Consider the following 21,025-nt stretch of genomic DNA (forward strand, 5'->3'; position numbering starts at 1 on the left):
CTTATTTTCGGCTTACTTCGTAACATTTTAATTCTTTTTGGCACCACAGCTTTAAAGTCTCTTCTGCTGTTTCACATGAGATGTAAATTGTAAAGGAGTTGAATAAACTCACCCAAGCACACTGCGGAGTTGATACACCGCACCTCCTCGCTGCCACGGTGGCGTTTCCAGCTCTGGCTGTCCAATGCCTGCAGCACTGCAGCCCATACCCGTGATATATAAATAGTACTGCAGTGCAAATATCGTTATTAATGTTACTCCCTGTTTCTGTGGATATCTTGGGAGATCACCCCGATAAACAAATTGATCATTGGAGTGGTGCGGTCATGAGGTTTTCTTTGCTGCAGGCAGTGGAGAGCTCAGTTTTAACTTTAAACTGCAAGTAAAAACCTGACAATACTATCACTGATTGGCACAGTCTTGGGCTTCCCAATGAAAAAAACATGCACTTTCTATTATTCACAAAGCACAAAAGAATATACTAAAGTACCTTTTACAATCAGGTTCCCTGAACTTCTGGCAACTCCAAACTGATTTGTTGCTATGCAAGTGTAAACCCCGGCATCTGATCTGGTGATGTTATAGAGCCTAAGACTGCCATCCTCTTGTAAGATGACCCTGGGGGAAAAAATTAACAAACAAAGAAGATGAAAACAAAAAGATTTATGTTATTGTAGCTGTAATAGAAAAGCAGTGCTACTTTTCTTATTTAAATGCCTCCATTATACTTTTTGTCTTCTACAGCAAGCTGAATAGATATCAACAAATTTCTGCCTCTGTTATTGATTTCTATATTCAGAATGTTATATTGACACATTAGAGTTGACCATTAGCTTAACTAGCTGACTTTCTTGCTGTAAAATTTGAAGTCTCAAGAGAAAGAAGGAAGATCCAACATGTTACGTAATTGTGCTATATTTAACCACAAGGAGCTCTTTTTTTTCTTTGATCCTAGGTCTCTATGCCATACTAATGCTGTGCCTGAGCCCAGCTGCCTGTGCAATTTTGTCAGGATTATTAAAAGATATTAGCAGACTAGCTGAGATGCTGAAATGCCATCTCACAAACCAAGGAGCCAAATGAAATACATCGCTGTCTCATAGGGCCCTCAAATCACTTTATTATTCACTATGTTGTTTACACCAGTTTGTAGAGTGTTGGGTAAATTGCATTTAATAGTAATTTCAGGACCACTCCTGGGTTTTACGGACAAAATTAATTTCTAAGCTTGTTCATATGCTTCATCATGTCAATGAGATACTTTAGGATGTAAGTCAGTGCAGAGTTCGACATATGTTTTCCTCAGGTAGGCTTTCACTGCATGACTGCCTTCTTTTTGCTTTTACAGACAAGGACAGCACGTCAGAATTTTGGGATTTTCTTCAGAAGTATGTAGAGTATGTATCTGTCATAGATAATTTCAAAGTAAGTAATGAATTTTGGGACAGCAAATAATATTATCTTGTATTTTTTTGTTAATTTTGGACCTGTTCTTCCATCTGGTTGTTAAAGCTCTTGACCATTTCTTTCCCAAGTTTGGAAGACAGTGACGTTCCTGAAAATTTCATGAAAATGGGCTCAGGGTCTCTATGTACAACTCTTGTTGCTGCTGCAGTCACTGTATGGGCACAGTCCTTAGTAGGCATCAGAGAATCTGTACCTAACCAGGGAAGAACTGCACTCAAACACCACACTTTCCTACATCTGACAAGATCCAGCTGTGTGTCACAAATCCACAAGAAACCAGGCTTCATTCATTCCAACACTCACAGAAGCACTGCATTATTCTTTCATATTCCTCTTTTAATTGACATTTAAATCTCGTAGAAGAATCCTTTCATAAAAAGAAAATATCTAATTCATGCATCACAGCTTGGGTATTTAATATTTATTACTAACAACATAAGATTGGATGATGTAATGAATTATTAAAGGAAACGAACAATAACAAGAGCTGAAGTTGAAGCTGGCAGCAATATCATAGCCATTAAACACACAAAAACTTCATAGTGTCTTGCTGCATTCCACTCTGGTATTCATACCTTGTAGCTATATCTGTAACACATGTTAGACCTTGTTCTGCTTCCTGTTACACGTTCCCAGATCCTCAGTTGATGGAGAGAAGCACTAGACTTGGATTTCTGGTGCTTTTTTTCACTTACATACCCCCAGTTTCGTGTCTTCTCATCTGACCTTACCCTGCCAAAAGATTTGCCCTTGAGCAGCTGAGAAAAGCGGTGGTGTCCCTGCACTCTCTCATCGGGATGTGGAGCTGACAGTGGAGGGGATTTAGACTTGAATGAAAAAAATCTTTGTTACCTTGGCAATAATCGCCAGGTACTGCAGCAGTTATTTGCATGAAATTTATAGTACAATCAGAATATAAGTTTGGGCTTAATAATCCATCATTTATCCATATTAAATTGGAGAGGAGTAAACTATGAAGCAACAAACTATACTCTTCAATGTAAAGATGTATCAACCAAATGACATTTTTCAGATAAGGAAGGATGAAGAAGCATGAAAGAACTGAGCCTTTCTGCTGGCTTAACAACATTGTGCATCAAAATGAGACCATAAGTGCCTTTTCTTCTCAGTATGGGGACGCACCTGATTACATAGGCAGGTTTAAATAAGAAACATTTTCAAATATTTCACTTCTGCCTCTGCAGTTTTCCATCCATTAATGATGCATATCTGCGGATCAGTTTTCAACAGCCACACGAAAACACCCTCATTAGAAACTGCTTATAATAAAACAGTTGATTCAATTGACTGCTTAGCTAACATATGGTGGCTTCATCAAACAGTATCAAAAGAGATTCAAGTGTGAATCAGCAAATGTTCATAAATTGGATACCTGAATAATAAGTTATAATAAGTTATTGTAGTGTCACCGTCAGATATTAATGCCCTGTTATTTTTACTGCAGTTGTACCTAAAAGGTCTAGGTACAAATTGGAGTAGATGGCATGAGCCAAAAAAGGACAATCCCAGTCCCCAGATGCTTCTAATGTAGGTAGATACACAAGAAAAATGGTTTGTAAAAATAGAGAATAATAAATGGAGAATCCTTGAATACACAAGCTTTCTATGGATATCTTGCTAGGGCTTTTTCTCTCAAGTTTGGTAATGTCTACCTCAATTTTTTTTCCCTGTGTTCTTTTTTAAGACCTGAATAATTCCCAGATTCCTGGTTCCTCCACTAAGAGCGGTTTGCACCCGCTCAAGAGCTGACAAGGTAAAATTTGTTCTGAAGAAAAAGCTGTTCTGAAAGAACATTTCAGCAACTGGGCAGGCTGAGGATGAAATGGCTCTTTGAATAGATCAAAACGGAGCTTACCAAAGAGAAGCTGTGAGATAATAAAAACTTCAGAGTTGTTTGAAACACAGGTCATGCTACCTAAAGACAATTAGGGAGCTATCAGTAAATAAAATACTCCAACAGAATTTATCTGGAAGTACAACAGACTTCAGAGCAATTAGTTATCAGGGAAAGGAATTAAAGAATTAAAGAAAAAAAAAAGTGAGCAGTTTCTGATTGTACCAAGGCCCGTGTCAGGAGACCAATGAGAAAGCAGAGCACAGCAGAAAATCAAGGTGATGCATTTGAAATGCAAGAAAAAAAAGTAATGCAAAGTACCAACCCAGCAGCCACGAACAAAAAACTTGCCATAAACTACCTCAGAGCCACTTTACATGGTGGGTGTGTTCACAGGGGCTGCACTTTATCCTCTTCCATTTGTCTTTCAAATAATGCAACTGTGATTCTGAAGGCAATGGGAATATTTCCTTTAATGTGCTTTGGATCAAGTTCTAACATGATTTAAAGAGAATCTGTCTCACCTGCTGAAAGGCCTGCTGAAAACCTTTACCGTTCACAACATTTTAGACTGAATGAAGGCTACAGATAATAATTCTTAGCTTTTGCCTCAGAAGACTAGGTAATTCCAAGTACTGCAACAAGACAAAAGTTCAACTTGTCGAATATAATGCAAGTGGAATATTTTGCCTGCCAGGAAAACAGGGAAGGAAGATTGAAATTTGCTATTTGGGATACAGCTGTTTTAAAGCTGTATTGCTGCAAGGGATTGCTTAAGCATAAGCCTAACTCTAAACTCAGATCTCTGACTTACAAAATGCTTAAATTCTTATCAGAATAATGCTAACACCCATGTTCCTGTCTGAATTGCATAGGTGCTACTTCTGTGTAAATTAAACAAAGTTGCCATGAGGAACAGAAGAGATGAAAATCTAGTTATATAAACTCATACAAAGTTACTGCACACAAGGGCTAATTAGAAATAGCCAGAAATATCATTCCATAAGTAAGAAACCTGGAAACTTACCCTGCAAAAAGATGAATAATTTGGATGGAGTTCATTTTGTGTGGATTATGGGACCACAAGACTTAAAACCCAGTTCAGGAAGATGTCTAACCAATTCTCTGCCTGCAGGATGCCCGTGGTAGAGGGCAAGGGCAGAGTAAGCATGCAGCAGCAGGTACGACAGTCCCTTCCCAGCATCGAGTGTCCTGTAACCCAGGACCCTGATCTACAGAGAATGCTTTCCTAAATAGAATAAAAATCTATCTGCATGAACAAAGCCCTTTGGGCCTCTGCAAATCTTTAGCCCCACAAAAGTTTGTGATTTTTTTTCCCCCAGTTTACTTAAGCATAGTACAAGTGATGTCCTTTTGTTTGTTTCTAATCTACTTATTCAATTTGATTGATCCACGTCCTTGTCCTCTCTGAGTGGCTCCATTAGTATACAAGATAAGAATTACACACAGAAGGGGAAAACAAACAGCCTAACGAAGATCTGCTGGAGTCAAATCTATGTAATGTTCAAAAAGAAGAGTTCTGCAGAAGACATGAGACTGGGAAGAAATAAGAGCTCATTAAAATTGTCACACATACTTTTTAAGTAAAGAACTTGAGAAATCAAGCAGGGATGATAGATACAGTTTTTAATTAACCAGGCCAAACAAACCATCTCTGAAAGTGTTGTCTCATGTGAACAAAAGATTGTTGATGGCTATTTGCTTTGATCTTAAGACCATGAAAGAATAATATGCATTTAACAAGGCTGATAGAAAAATAAAATAAGAGAAAGGAAAGAGGTGTCAACTCATTAGATTTTAAAGTGCAGCAGAGGTAGTTTTTGTGTACTGTCGTACTGCTCAGCCAATCTGTTTTAGAGAGAGGTGTGATTTTAATTCATGGATGTGAACTGCATTAATTCAATACAGCACATGTCTTTGAAATCCCCATCAAAATTCGTCGAGCTGCAACAGTGTAAGTCTGGGAGTGAATCAAGCCTACTTCTGCAGATTTCAGCACTGCCAGTAGGGTAGCTATCTCTTCAAGGGCATAAAATAATGCCTTTCAAAATAAAGTAACTCTGATACTTAATGTAAAGATTCTTTCTTCTTTTCTCTTGTCTGCCTCTAATATCAAGTGTCTGACACCTCACAATGTTATTGAAGTCATCATCACAGCACTGTGCAGATAAAAAGGGAGTATGCTGGATCTGATGAAATCAGAGGCAAAGTAATTTTTTATTATCTGAGAAATCCTATTTGAAACCATGCTTCTCAGTCTCACTTTACTGCTCAAGAGCAAAAGCACTCTTGCTTTCATAGGCTATGAAAAGATATATTGTTTATAAATGTCTTCAGATATGGTAGCAGACATTGAGACAATAACTGACACTTCTAATTTTACAAAGCCTGAGAAGCATGAGAGAGGCTGAATTAAAACGTGCAAGGGGCAGTAAGTGAGGGTCAGAAACATGAGCACAGCTCTCAAGTGACCCAGATTTACTACTGATTTATGCAGATGTAAATGTGAGTGAAGTTTGACCGAGTGAATGAATTGTACCTGCTAATGACATTTCTGGTATTTTGTAAAAGGTCCCACTGAGTCCCATCTGAGATCTGACTGTCTGTGTTATATGTTAATGATCTTTGTACCTGTTTATCTTATTCTGAATGTAATTTGTATGCTAATGGTATTGCCATTTAATAAACTATGCTTAAAAGAAGATTTTCCTTATCTCTATGCTGATATAAATGAGCTGCAGAGTTGACTGACAATTAAGTGGAAAAAAAATAAACACTCAAAATCTTAGTTAGCTGTTTGGATCAAAACAAAAGTATAAAATCTAGCTGAATAGTCTTACTAAAATACTTTAGAAAAGAATACTATTACCAATTATATAAGACGACACTATAACACTGTTCTTTTATTTCCATACATTGATTAATGTGAACATATATAGTTATAAAGAAAAAACATAGTGATAAAGAATAGCAATGAGAAGGAAAGGATTAGCTAGCAGACTTTGCAAAAATCTGTGGTGAGAATCCAGGTACGAAATGAACCAAATTGCCAAAGAAAAAGGTTCCCATTTTTTTTTAATTTGCCAACAAATTCTGCTGTTTTTACGAAACCCCTATAACTTTGGTACCTCAGACAAAAGTTCCTTCAGCACAGGATGGTATGCTTACACTACTACTATTCAATCAAATTATTATTTTTATGATTCAGGTATTATTAGGAGTTCAGACACAGCCGTTCATACAACCAAATTCACTCCATCTGCAAAACAAAACCCTTAATATGGGACTTAAGTAGAATTTAGACAATACGCAGGCCCTGAATTACCCTCTGCACGGGAGTTGAATTCCCTTACAAGAATCTTCTTCCCTATCTACTTACCAGAACATATTTCAAAAATAAAAGCACAATAAACCCTGCTGTTTACTCTAAATTATTTTGTATATAAAACAAGTAACCAACGCCAGGTACACAGCATGGTACTGACTTGCTTTCAGAAACTCTGGACAGCATATTCATGTCTACACACACTCACGTAATAAATACACAGCATTGGAGATGCTCTCGCAGTAGGTTTGTTCTGATATTGGACTGATTAACTTTTAACAGTCAAATCAGGGAAGGACCTTTGGAATGAATAGTTAAAAATTCCTAACTCAGGTTTCTAATTTCTAGGACAGGTGTCCTAATTTCTGGGACAGTAAAAAATTAAGGACAAAAATCATTATTTTCTTCCACTGAGGAGCTTCTTTGTTTTCTTGCTGGCTTGAAGGAAACCCTGAAGCAACCCTCACAGGGCTATAGAATTTAAGCGTAGTTTGTGTGATAGTGGTAGGGACTGCAAGTGGTTCACTGAAGCCTTAGACCTACATCCTCACCCAAAAGAAAACATAGTATATACATTTTACATCCTTTTAATGTGTGAGTAATACTCTACTATTTGTGTGTGTCCCTTAAGCAGAATCTTCCTTTCACTGAAAAAAAAATTCCGTTCTCATAGAAAAGAAGCAATGAAATAGCAGTATTTCTTTGTAATTAAAACTTACGGCTAAACTAGAGGTATTAGTATTCTCCTGCAAATTCTTCATGCTGGCCAAGCACTAGCCACATTCTAAAGACACTTTTCTGTGCCTTTGCCCACATAGCCCTTCACACTCAAAATGACCACAGAAACTCCTCTCTAGAAGACTGTTCATTGTGCCTACAGTACGACTGGTAACCGTCCGTTTGCCTGTCATGTTGATCAATGTCTTACTGCTTCTTTTTACATAACCTCCCCAACATATCTTGACCTTTCTGTTATCTCTAATGTTTCTCAGGTTGAAAACTTTTGGGATCAGGAGCTTTCTTTTATTTGGTGTTTTCATACCAAGGTTTTCATCCAATACTAGTAGTTTTGTATGCTATGGCAATACACACCAGAGTGCAATGGCAATGATGCACATGGCAGTACAACTTGGACCAGAAGAGAAGCACAGAAGGTTGCATTCTCTCATTATATTTTGTGCAAACTCCTAATTAGGAACCTTGATTCAAAGCCTGCTTAAGTCAATGGAAAAACTCCAATGAGATTAGCTGGCTTTGGATCAAATCCTGAACATCAATAAGAATATGTGCATGAAGCAGGGATAGAACACGAATTGAAAAGGAGAGAGTGTACAACACTGACATTCAGTGGGGTTTAGTTTATTGCAACTCCATATGACATGGAAGAGTGACAGATTGCTTGGGACAACTCAGTATGTAGGACAGTCACTCAGAAAGGCTCACTGTAACAAGGCTCCCAGGAGCTGAGTAGGAACAATTTAAAATTGTATTAGAGAGGTGTCATACAGAAGGGAAATTGTAATAAATACAGCATCACGGAGGTTGTCATTCTTTCTTATACGTGAGAACATATGGCTCATTTGCTTACTTGATGCTTATGCTATCTGATGTGCTAAATACTATCACATTAAGTAGTCAGAAATACATGATGAAATTAGTTTTATTGGCTTGTTCCGTTATAAAACTCTCTAAGGAGATAGAAAAGAAAGGAAAAGCCCTTTTCTCATGTCTTCCGCTGCACTAATATTCTCTGTTTCCTGCTTGTCAGTGTTTCTTTGGGTCAAGTAGCAATGGGGGTCCCCTTCTGCCTTCTCATTACTCTGCAGTGGTTTGACTTCAAATGGAAAGATAACAGGGGAAGAATAAAGGGAAAATACAAAGCAAAATAAGATTAAGAAGAAAAATAAAACACTGTCTGCTTCTTCCCCTCATCTGTGCTCATTCTTCCTTCTCCTTGTATTTCCCTTCCTTCTCTTTCACTCATGTGCTTTCCACTCCCCTGCATTCACCCTCAGCTTTGGGGAGAAGACAGAAATAGCTGGAAACACGGAGAACACAAAGAAAGTCTTAAGGTATTTCAGGTAAGTCTGAGGCATTTTCTGCCATCTCTTTGGTGTAAAACTTTTCTTGTGCCAATACCGTTAATTTTCCTGGATCACCAAATATTTCTGCTCGCGTGTACTCACTCTGCAGTGAGTATTGCAATGATTTATGTTTCTCCTGTATTTCATGACATTATTCAGAAGGAAGCAAGAATCACCAGGTTGGAAAGGTTGTTAGCAAGGAATGGAAATGAAGTGATTAATCAAATTTAGGAGATGTCGAATCAATTCCATTGGTTCCCTAAGCAAAATTAGAATTTCATCAAAAGCTAAGTTTAATTTGTATTCATGTTGACTTAAAACGATGGTGTCTAAGATATCTGGAATTGCTCTGATTGCTGGTGCCCACACTTCAAGTGCTCTATTTAAAAACTAAAATAGGAAATGAACTTCTTTATAAGCACTCAGACACTGATAAGATAGAAGGGTTAATACATATCATCAAAGCTATGCAAAGCTTCTCGTGGTAGAAAAGCAAGAAGGATAAAAACGGAGATACACTTAATCCAGGCTTCAAAAACCAGACTTAAAAATAAAATAATAGTAATATTAATATCTCATTGCTATCCACCTAGCTACATTGCTGTGGAAAGCTGGGAATAGAATGGTAAGTGCTGGAATAGAATAAGAAAATGTTTTATATGAAACTTTCTACCAGCATACAAATGTCTATACTACCTTCATCTGCAAACAGCAGGTGCTTAAAGCAGGGTGGTTTGTGTCACTAAGCAACAGAGAAGCAGAGCATCTATTTGCCTGTGCTACTCGTCTGGTCTGACATCAGCATGGTGGGGCGGAGGGTGTCCAGACACTGTGGAGAGGTTTCATTCCCCTAGCTTTGCTCATCTAAAAGTTAGGCAACTCATTTGAGATGGAAGTGCCTGCCAAGAGAAAGTAAATAACTAGCTTAGACTGCATATTGACTTCAGCTAAATAAAAGTTAAGTGACATCAATTTCCTCCTTTGTTAGCAGAGTAGTGCAAATTTTGGAATTTTCAATCCATTTTGTCTTGATTCCTCCCCAAGCAGATTTAAAACAATAAAAAAGAAAAAAAAGAAAAAAGAAAAAAAAAAGGATAATGGATATTTTGAAGGTTTCAGTAAAAGCTAAACAAACAGTGCTGACATTCTGGTAATTGAAATGTTTCGTTGAAGTTTGTTGAACTGCCCTGACACATTCCTTCTAAAATTGGTTCAAGCTGAAATGCTGTTTCAAAGTGCAATGTGTTTTGTATGTTGTATTTGATCAGTGGATTGAGGACTTCTCCTGTTTACCAATTAATTGCGTCTATTTGTTTAAGTCCCTATTTCTCTAATTCCAACAGCAGTCAGAAGACAGAATTCTTTTCCCAAATAACAAAAATTCTAAAATGTGTTGAAGTGTTTGTGGGTTTGGAATCTGACTCTGAACAGTAGAGCAGCAGAAGAAAGGCAGAAGCAGATGGTGGCTGTGAGTGCTCAAAAGGATGTTGGAGAATGGTCCTGCCCAGGAGACTGGTGGAGCAATTGAGATGCAGCACGTGGCTGCGAGTGGAGCCAACCCTTTAGTTAATGAAATCCACTGGGTCCTTGTGTTTCACACGGGAGCAGGAGAATCTTCTCGAGATTGAGGTTCCCAGGGGCAGCTGTAAGACCTCAGCAATCACCAGATAATACCCCTCACCCATCGTGTTAGAAGTTTCCAGTCACAACATCTGCACAGTTTTCTTCGCGTAAGGATGATGAAAGACAGCTTTTCATTTCAGTGCTCATTCTCCCATGTTTCCTTTGAGAAACAGCAATAACTTGAGCGCAAAACACCAAAACCAAATGCAGTATGGGAGAGAGAATTTACGACATACAGCAGCTTTGTTTCTGGCAGAGAATCAATTACCATCCTTCACAGAGATGGGACTGAACTGTGTCCTACAAGCAAGTCTATGAGCCAACAAATATTAAATATATTTTATTGACCCCTAAACATACATCTTGTCCATTCCCCAGAAAACTATTTAAGTTATGAATATTTGCTTATTACTGATTATTAATGCATGGAAAGTACTCTATATGACTAATGCATTCTTTCAGCCTACCTCATTTCTCAGTTTTACCTTAGCTATCCTCATTTGAATCCCGAGTGGAGTGAATCACATATGTTTATATGCATTCACTACAGTGTTTGTGGATCCTCAACTCATGGTGAGGGAATAGCACCTCTCACTGGTAAAGCAAAGGGGGTTCCAATTCCCATTTATTAAAATGCTTCAATCAAAAAGAATTTTTATGAAATAAATCTTCCATAAGGGTCCTGATCCTGAATCCAGTGAAGGCAATAACAAGACAGATCACATTTGAGATGAGATCAGTGTCAAGACTTGCAAATTTTCTTTATTTAATATACAAATTGTTCCTTTCTATATTCACTATATTCTATATTCTGTGTGTCCACTATAATTCAGTGGACACACAGAATTATAGAAGTGAGGTGAGGAAAACACCCATTGCACTTACTAAGAATATAGGACATACATGAAAATAGCCCATATCTGTGTCAGGCTCCATAGGGTGGGAGTTCAGAACATTAAGCTTGCTCTTTTTCTTTGTTACATTTCATTTCTACATCGATCTAAAATCCACTGCACATGCCAGGAAAAAGTTGTGCATTTGGCAAAGGGCAAACAAAATCTTTTCAAACAATCACCCATTGGACAAAGGAATTGCTCCCGAAAGCCCATTTCTCAAGACTTTGATGCTAAGTGGACAGTTAATTGCCCAAATTAAAAACTGAAGCTGTACTGCTAGATGATCCAGAGAAGGTGACTGGGTGTTCACTTGAAGAGCAAGCAGGTATAAACAGCTAGGATCAGCCAACTGTGGAATTTCTCTTTGATTCCTACAGCTGATAACGCTGAATACGCTAAGGTGGCCAGCTGCATAAACGAAAGATAAAGTCCACTACTCAGAGGGTGAGTTTTATGAATGGGGGTACAATATCCAAATGTATATTGCTTTGAATGCAATAAATATTCTAAATAAATCAGAGCATACAAAGAGTTGAAGATGCGGAAACTATATGTTTGACTTACAGGGAAGATGGGAGAGACAAGCAGGGCTGGAGGACACTGTCTGTACCCTGAAAAGAGGACTGAGGGCTGAGAACCTTTCCTGCAGGGCAGTGGCAAGAGATTCAAAAGATTACATTTCAGACTCAGGAAAAGTTATTTTTCAAATATCAGGGACCCAAATACTTCAGCTTTGTAAACTTGAAAAGGCTTGATAAAAAACCCACAGAGCAAATAAAACAAAAAATATTTCGTGGTGCTTTTACTAATATGAATAGTGTATTAATTAGCTCTTCCTAGTTTGCACGCTTCTCTTTACATACTTACAAACTAACATTAATACAATGCAGTGCTATCTTGTCTTATTAAGAGCTCAGATAATCAGAGAGCAATGACCATGCATGATTACCAGGAATAAACTACTATCATGACTGAAAGAAAGAAGGTGAAAAAAAAAAGCATATCTTTTTTCCCCTTAGGGTGCAATAGGTCTCATTGCGCTATTTCTGTAACAAAAGATTGAATTTGTCTAAATCATTCCGAAGAAGCTACGTGATCTGACTTATTTAGCAATATGTCCACTACAGTTTTGCTGTCAGAACCATAAGGAGTTGGTATTTCCCTTCTTTTCAGCATTTAGAACAGAACAAGACTTTTTTTTTTAAAGCAAGCTAGTAAAGGAGTCCATAGAGATTATAAATACTGCACAATAATATGGGGGCAGACTTAAGAAAAGCTTTAACTAAAGTAGCTAATCTGTATGTGACATGTCAGGGTTTAATCATATATATAGAGAAAAGTAGAGCAGATTCCTTCTGTTTTTTATGAGAAAAGATACATGTAATATTAGTAATTTAATTAGCTGTGCACTTTAATTGCAGCCATTCAAATCCTTACTTAATTTTCTATTTTCTGTCACTAAGATCCTTGGAAAAATGCTGTATAGATGAGTTACTTTCTCTTCTTTAAAACAATGATACTAGCTATTTTGTCATTTAATCATCAAAAAGACTAATAAACTCTACATTGCAACAGTGGAAACTGGTAATAAATGTTTTGCACTTGGAGAGTTTAAACAGTCTCTCTCTGCACCTCGGTGTAAATCCTGCTCCTTCTGTTTACTCCCGCTAAGCAACAGAAGGCCTTCTGGGATGCTAAAAAATTACAACGTGCTTATAATTATTGTTAGTAAATTAATACAGAAGCACAAGTAAATACTGTGTGCAGTATGTAAATATTTTTTTTCCCCAAGTCAGATGAGGAATATCATGGTACTAGAACCTCAAGATCTAGGCTTAATTCAACAGTTTAAATTGTAAATTTTAAACAGTGCTCTCCTTGCTCCTGTTCAAATCAATGTCAGAAAATTCAGAGATTACCAGTGGCAAGCTGTAACCTGAGAATGTTTTATACATATTTTAGGGATAGGCTGCATCTAACAGGAATAAACAGGCATTTTTGTTAAATAGACTATACAATCAAAATGCAGAAAAGATTTGACAGAACGCTAGTTAGAAAATTATTTTTCATTAATCACTGAGCGGTTAAACAGAAAATCAAATTGCCATTACTGAAAGGAGGGAAAAATCATTGGAAAGTTCTCTACATCCTACATTTGGGAAGCATGGATTGCTTCCCAAATTTTTCTAATTCTTTTTGAATACCTGTGTGAACTCAGATTCACACTTTCTTTCACAAATACTTCTCTGATTTACTTTTATCTGCATTGTACATTACTGCAGTATGAGACAGGAAAATATTTCTGTGTGTCACAGTTTGGGATAATGTTTCTTTATGGAACTGTAATTATTTTAATTCCTATGTGACCCAAACTAACCTTCTTGAGCAACTGGTCCTGTGCACAAAGTCTGGTGCTCAATTTCCAGAGCTTTATGAATCACAGTTTTGATTTTCAGTCTTTGAAAACAGTAATGTGATAAAACAGTGTTGCTGTTATATGAGATGCTGAGAAAGGTGACAATTCTTAGGCACTGCCACCCATTCAATCCATCTCTGTGTATTTATATATAGGAATATCATCACAGTTGTATATTGTGTATCCTAGTCACAACCTACTCAAGTCAATAAGTTGCTTTTGATTTTAATGCTTTACCATTTAACTGACTTTAGCTTGTAATAATGTAGACAGTTCGTGACAACTCACAAATAAGTTATCAGCCAAAACAGACCAAACATCAGTAAAGCCCTGCCGAAGACCATGCAGCTCCGTACCGGTTGGCAAGGGAGGGTACCACTATGCCGGTTCAGTGGCTAAATCCTGCCTAAACAGAAGAGACAGAACATGGAGGCTGATTTAACTGTGGGTTATTGTACAACCTGTACAGCTGCTAAGCAATTATGCTGCAGCCTGGGGGTATATTCCGCTTCCTTGAAGCCTCCACTGATGTCTCCTACATGAAGCTGATTCACTTCGGCTTTGTGTGCAGTAAACAGTCAGCTCTGACAGCATTGCAGTGAATTAACTGCCGATGAACATAAACGTACGTATTGTACAATTACCCGTGTGTGTTTGGTTTGGCTTTGTTCTCAATCAGCTTTATATCTGGAGAAATGTATGGCCACCGCTAAAGACAAATGGGCCTCTGGCATCAAAGTTTTTGAGCTGTCAAAAGTAATACTAAGTCAGCTGTGTTTCAGTGATATTTAAATGACATTAAAACAGAGAACACCAAATAATCCAGAAACTGGATTATGACGGTACCTTTTGTTCTGGCGCAGAACCTCAGAGCCCTTTTTCCAGTTAATAGCTGCTCTGGGAGAAGCACTCGGTTTACAACCAATTGTAACTTCACCTCCAACTTGAACAACAGATGTTTTTTTCACAGGATTTTTTGAAAACTCAGGTGCTGCAGCTAAAAATAGAGAAGAAGAAAGAACAGCAGAATAGTAGACAGCTGAGAAGTAACTAAATGGACTTGCTAAATTCTTCTCTTCAAGTTACATAGCAGATGAATCCAATAATTGCTTTGCTTTTGAGTTTTCTGCAGAAGTAGATCTATCAAACATAAAAAATTTATTTAAGTACTAAAGAATGGATTCCATTGTGTCTTATTTAGGCTGTTTCTAAACTGTCTACCTAGAAACTGTCTGCTCTGACAATCTTTCCTTAGGGTTATCTGCAGGCTGGGAGAATGGATTTATCTGGAATGAAGAACGAGGTTCCTAAGCAGAGTGATGTCAGCAGGATGAACGTCAGACTCCTGATCCCAGCAACCTGTATTTGTCTGCAGAGCTTACAGTATTCAATTACAAATACAGTTTTTCAGTGGCTTTCTGTTCATAAGCCAGGACTCTTTTCCAAAAATGTGTTTATTTCTCCAGTAATTTATGTGAAAATCTATTCTCGGAGATGGAGAAAACTCAAGTCCTGTACAACTGTTAAGAGCTCATAAAGTCTGTGTTTTTCTGGTTTCACCAGTATTTGGCTGTTGAACAAACTTTGTATTTGGATATCTATACCAGAATTCTTTTAATAATATATGAACAAATTCCATTTAATGTGCATCTCTGGTAATTGTTAATAAGATTACTTGCTGTATGTTGTTTATATATATATATATATATATATTTGCCATATGCTCTTTGTTTATAGTTATAACTATTTTTCCCACTTTCTGAAATTAACCTTTTAAAATTGCAGAATAGCTATTATTAACTCATAACACTAAAGTAGAAACAGTATCCATTAAAATTGTGTGCATGTGATAAAACCACCACATATGGGATTATAATTTTCCTCCAAACCAGCTATGAAATAATAATAAAAAAAAATCACACAAAGATGTTGAAGAGCAAGCAGCAAAGAAATATCAACAGGCTTGAACTGCTAGGTGGAATTTAATGTAGCAATTTAATTTCTTTTATTTTTCAGTGAATGTCCTGTTATACTCAGTACCTGCTCATTTTAGTGGCATTTACTCACCTATAACCCGCAACTCAGCATTGGCGTAAATAGTATCATATTTGTTTTCTGCCACACATTGATAGATGCCAGAGTCTGACATATTCAGCATAGGTATGATAAGAGTTCCATTTTCTATTTGAATTCTTTCCTGATTAAAGAAAATCAAGCAAAAAACATTGACAGAGCCAATAAGTGTATGATCCCGAAGATTTTTACTATCACATTGATGCATCTGCTCATAATTTAGAAGCAGAAATATTATTTTCTTGGAAGAAATGTGAGTGACTACATCAGAAATATGACATACATCTCAGCCATGTGATGGTGGTTATGTTTTCAGACCTCAGGTCTTCAAACTTTTCAAGAAATCCAGGCATGTGTAGCAGAATCATTGCCTTGGGCAGGTTTGTTCCAGCACAGATGTTCCAGCTGTGGCATGTGTTTCTCTGCATTGCTGAACTGTGAATCTATAGATTTGCTTCACCATGAAGCAGATGCAGAAGCAGCTACCATAGGGCAGGTATGGCTGCTCCACACCGGGAGCCTGGAGCATCTTCTCTATGGCTCCTGAGAAGCTGCACCTGCAGCCCTGTCTGGGGCCACAGTGAATCATGGTCTGCTCCTCTCATATAACTAGATGAATCTGATGATGATAATCTAAGGTGATTAGAAAAGCTCCGCAGGAGGAAGAGGTAGTCAAATAATGGAAAAATTTCAAATGTCATCAGATCACAAGTCACATAAAAATGATCCGCTGAAACAAACTCTACTGAAAAGCCAACACTTTTAAGTTCCTATCAGAAACCCCCAGGCAGGTGTTCAGATCAGAGGGAGAGCGTGCTTCTCATGGCTTGAATTTCTATACATGCTAAGTTTCTTCAGTGCAATTCTGCTAAAATACAGGAAACCGCACAGTAGGTAAATTTGGACCAGAGTTTGTTTTTTTAAGTATTAAAAGGAACCTTATTTGCTCTATTTTGGCAAGTAAAAAAGCCTGTTTCATGCTACAAGCATAAATTAAAGCTAAATATTTTGTGGTTTTACCTTTACTAGCCTGCAGAGACAATAATAGCTCCACTACGAAGCATAACGTTGAGTAAGAGAGAATACGTTCCTCAAAACAGGTCAGTGTGGAAGAAACCCACAATGAGGAATAGGAATTCCATCACCAAGTGTAACACTGAAACATCAGGTACTGCTGTTATTATTATGCTGCTCCTTTAGTCTGGCTCTGATGCCTCTGAAGGAGTAATGGAAGCATAGATTGTCAGACTATACAGTACAGTCTTTGCTAAACAGCTAGAAGGACCTGAAATATATCTGTGAGCTGCAGAACATACATAACCTAACCTGCTGAGTTGCCACAGGTAAGCCAGTTGCACTGCCTGTTGGGGAGACCTCTCTTGAGGTGCTTGCAGAGAGGAGAGTGCCACCTATTGAGGCATGGAGATCTATTTTCCGCTACTCTGGCTCTTCCTTGGAGGTCTCCCAACCAAGAAGTGACCCAGCCCAATCTTGTTTAGCTCAGAAATTTGTTGAGAGCACAGCCTACGGTTGTATGGCTGGTATACTGCAAACTAATTAACAACATTACATTACTTATCCACTGTTCTGGGACTTTTTGAGGCTTTTGCTACCGATATCTTTTTTGCATACTTAGTTTTACCTTCAGGCTCTTTGCTATCCTCTTGATGCATTCTATATTTACAAATATCCTTTGAATATAAAAGCCCTTTCTGTAGTTACACTTGTGTTTCATACACACACTGAATTCACCACCATTCTCTGCTGGCTCTTTTGAGCTATTCAGACAAAGGAAAGAATAAAGCACACCATGTACACAAGCAGAAATAATGCAGGGATGACCAACTAGGTGGTCAGGGAGAAAGATTTGACAGAGAGCAGACAATATCCTTAGAATCAGACCCAAGGTGGAAAGTGTCTGGAAGGTATTCTTCCTGTAATAATTCCAACAAGCAGGGTGCTGTGACAGACTGAATATTTTATTACACCTCTCTTGTACTTTCGCATCCAAACTATCCATTTTGTCCATTGAGCAATAAAATTCAGCATTTTGTTGCCTGAAGTATTCCATTTACAGTACACTATAAGTACTGTGAAAATGTTGGTTGAAAATCTGTCTGTAGAGTGTTTTATTCTTTTTTGAAACGAAGCAATTGAAAAGTGACAGATTCTAAATATTGCTGTCTTAAAAGACAGGGAAAATACATAATCTCACTTAGGAAGAGGTGACAATGAGTGGAATGATCAGGTTCAGACAAGTAAATTCTGGCTAGCCTTCTCAGATTCTACTGGGGCTCTCTTTAGGACTAAGAAACTCATATGGAAGATTGGACAACACTCCACCCCCCTGCCGATTGCTTCAAATAAATACAAACAAGTAAGTACAATAAGTCAAGCAAGTTCTGGTTCTGCAACCCAGTAGGTGCTAATTTGCCCCATATGTTTTGGAAATTATTCTGTATTGTTCTTGCTAGACTGAAATTAATCACAGTATTATTTTTTTCCAAGTAAAAATGCATTACAGATGAGCCATGCCATTTTATGCCTGAGAGATGCTGAATAGATGCTTAATAATAAGGGAAAACTTGGCCTTGGCAGAATGCAAATGCAACAGTCTCTTGCCACAGAAGTCATTCTCAGTGAGGTTGCCAAGCACTGGAGACTGGAAGACAGATGTGCCAAACCTTGACCACCACAGAAGTATAATTATACTGGCTAGAAAGAAACAAAGCTGGACTCTCAAAGACCTGTCTACATAAGTATCTGATCAGGTTTCTTAAATGTTTGAGCTCCAACTGATTTCGTGTCTCCTCCTGCAGTCTTCCCACTTCACTACTTTCCTTTCTACTTGGTCCTTTACCTTAAGAGTTTTTTCACTTCTTCACCTTTTCCTTATAACTTCATATTATTTTTTAGTCTATTATTCCTCTACTTAGTGCCAGAAAAGTATTAACCTCAAGACTAGCTGAATTTTATAGCTGACTGATTAATTCAGTAAAAAGATTAACATAGCACAAGAATGGCCATACTGCGTGAGACTGAAGATCCATCCAGCCTACAGATTAAGAACAGAAACAGAAGTGCAAGTTAACAGGCTGATCAGTTTGAAATGTCAGCTCTGAAACATTCTTCCACAAACACTCAATTTGCATCTAACAAGTTCCCCATATTAGAGATTATGTCTATAAATGCTTTAGTGTTTCTGGACAGGCCCTTCTTTCCCTAAATATAATTGTTATTTTAAATCTGTCCGTACCTACTGCCATATCTTGTAGGGAATTAGATGCTCTGTAAGATAAATCACATAAAGAAATCAAGATGTATGTGTGTACATATGCATACATACATATATATATATAAACTGGCAATACCACACATTTTATGTAAAGATACAAACCAAGAAATGAGGGGTTTTGTTGCAAAGAGTTTGTGCTAATACTCTTATGCTTATTTCAATATACTAATCTTTAATAATATTTCTGGAACAAAGGGTAATGCACTGTAAAATGAATACCATGACTAAATCATGCAAAAACAACAAAAAAAGAGCAAGAAAGCAAACCAGTCACCAGGAACCTTACCTCTGATATGAGTGGCTGGCCATTTTTTAACCAACTGTAGGAAGGGCTTGGTTTTCCTTTTGCCTTGCATTCCCAAAATAAACTGTCATAGAGAGACAGAAAGGCATTTTGGATTTTTTTGTCCCATTCAGGGAGTGCTGAAAAGAATATGCAAACCATTTTAAGTAGGAGAAAAAATATTTCATTGGAGGTATGGTGTCAATTAATTAACTGAGCAAGGTTAATACTAATTTGTCCAACACATTCTTATCATATTGCAAGTGAGTTGTGCACAAAATTCCCTCGCATTAAAGTTCAGGACTAACTTGGGAAAATATTAGAGATCAAGTGGTTAGCAGACAGGAGCTTCAGTTTAGATATTATTGATGTTTATCACCAAAATTTGCAGCAGCAGTGATTTTAGATGCTTGAAATTCTGGACATGCTCTCTGAAAGTACTGGACCTCTACTTTCTGAAAAATAATCCTTCTCTCAAGGTACGTGGATCTGTGTACAGAAACCAGAAATATCACAAACATTAGTCAGTAGCTAATAAAAATAAAGGATTGTAACTACTACTCCTCTGTCTTACTCACACGCCTGAGACCGTGGGTTCATACTATGGGTTCTTTGGTTGTAATTTACAACACAAATACTGCTCAAAGAGATTGCGGCTACTCAGATCAGAATAAGACCTTCTGAATACTTCTGGCACATGGAATTCGTTGCTGCATAAAAGCAGAACTGGCAAGGATAACATATGAGATCTATAAACATCCAACTAAGTACTCAAGGACTAATCTAATTATATGTCATTTTTATTGTTCTCAGAGCCTAAGGAATGGGATGTAGGTGTCATACACACAGCAGTAGACAGTGTCCAGGAAAGAAGTCCTACTTCCTACAAACAAGCTGCCTACAGAGTAAAAACACAACAGCACAGAAATTAAGCAAGAGGAAGTCAATTAGGTAAATAACATACCAGCCCACTGCTAATATGATAAAAAAAACAACTTGTGCAAAAGCTTCACAAATGCTGTTTATATATTTCACTATGAACAGCTATTAATTAATTTACAAGGCACATTTAATAAGCACATTGTTTTAGATTGTATTAACTGATCCTAATTTTGTAATTGCCTATGCTGTTATCAATCATGTCCAGGTAATCTACTGAACTTAATTTCAATGGAACTGCTTGATTGATGTTCTGCAAAAATTAGTGAGCAATGAGAACAAAAACACCCTCCTGAAAGCAAGGAAATAATTAAATATTCAAAACAGCAGCACACTGCTCTGTTCCTGGTATAAATCTTGATACTAGCCATGCCTGCAGGAAACTGGTGGCTTATCAGCAAAGTCTGCATCTTTTCATTAGAAGAGATTTACTTAAAATAAAAGTAAATAAAAATGCTTGCTACGGTCTTCTCAACAGATGTTAATTGTGGGCTCAATCTAGCTTTCTGTAATTTTTTTCTCACATGTACATTTTATTTTTTTCCTTTTGTTTTGAAAGATTTATGTGTTAAAGAAAATGTCTCTCTTCTTATTCATGTCAATGTTGCTTTTCCCTGGAGTATTAACAATGGGACTAAAAAGCATATAATTCACCTTGGCTATGAGGGCCCATCAAGCGCGACTTGGATCTCGGGAAAGTAATACATGTGGGAAGGGAAGATGAAAGGGTGAACACTTTCACAGAGAT

At 37.4% G+C, this 21,025-nt stretch overlaps 1 protein-coding gene across 1 annotated transcript in view; it reads right to left on the minus strand.

Moving 5' to 3' along the window:
• LOC104063580 (contactin-6) overlaps window positions 1-21,025 on the minus strand; it is an 87,889-nt gene that overhangs the window by 24,570 nt on the left and 42,294 nt on the right. Inside the window, 4 exon segments of the mRNA XM_009565802.2 lie at window positions 491-618; window positions 14,534-14,684; window positions 15,755-15,884; window positions 19,342-19,478. Of these exon segments, the coding sequence (XP_009564097.2) occupies window positions 491-618; window positions 14,534-14,684; window positions 15,755-15,884; window positions 19,342-19,478 (546 nt within the window).

Source organism: Cuculus canorus, chromosome 11, assembly GCF_017976375.1.
Source record: "Cuculus canorus isolate bCucCan1 chromosome 11, bCucCan1.pri, whole genome shotgun sequence".
Lineage (NCBI taxonomy): Eukaryota > Metazoa > Chordata > Aves > Cuculiformes > Cuculidae > Cuculus > Cuculus canorus.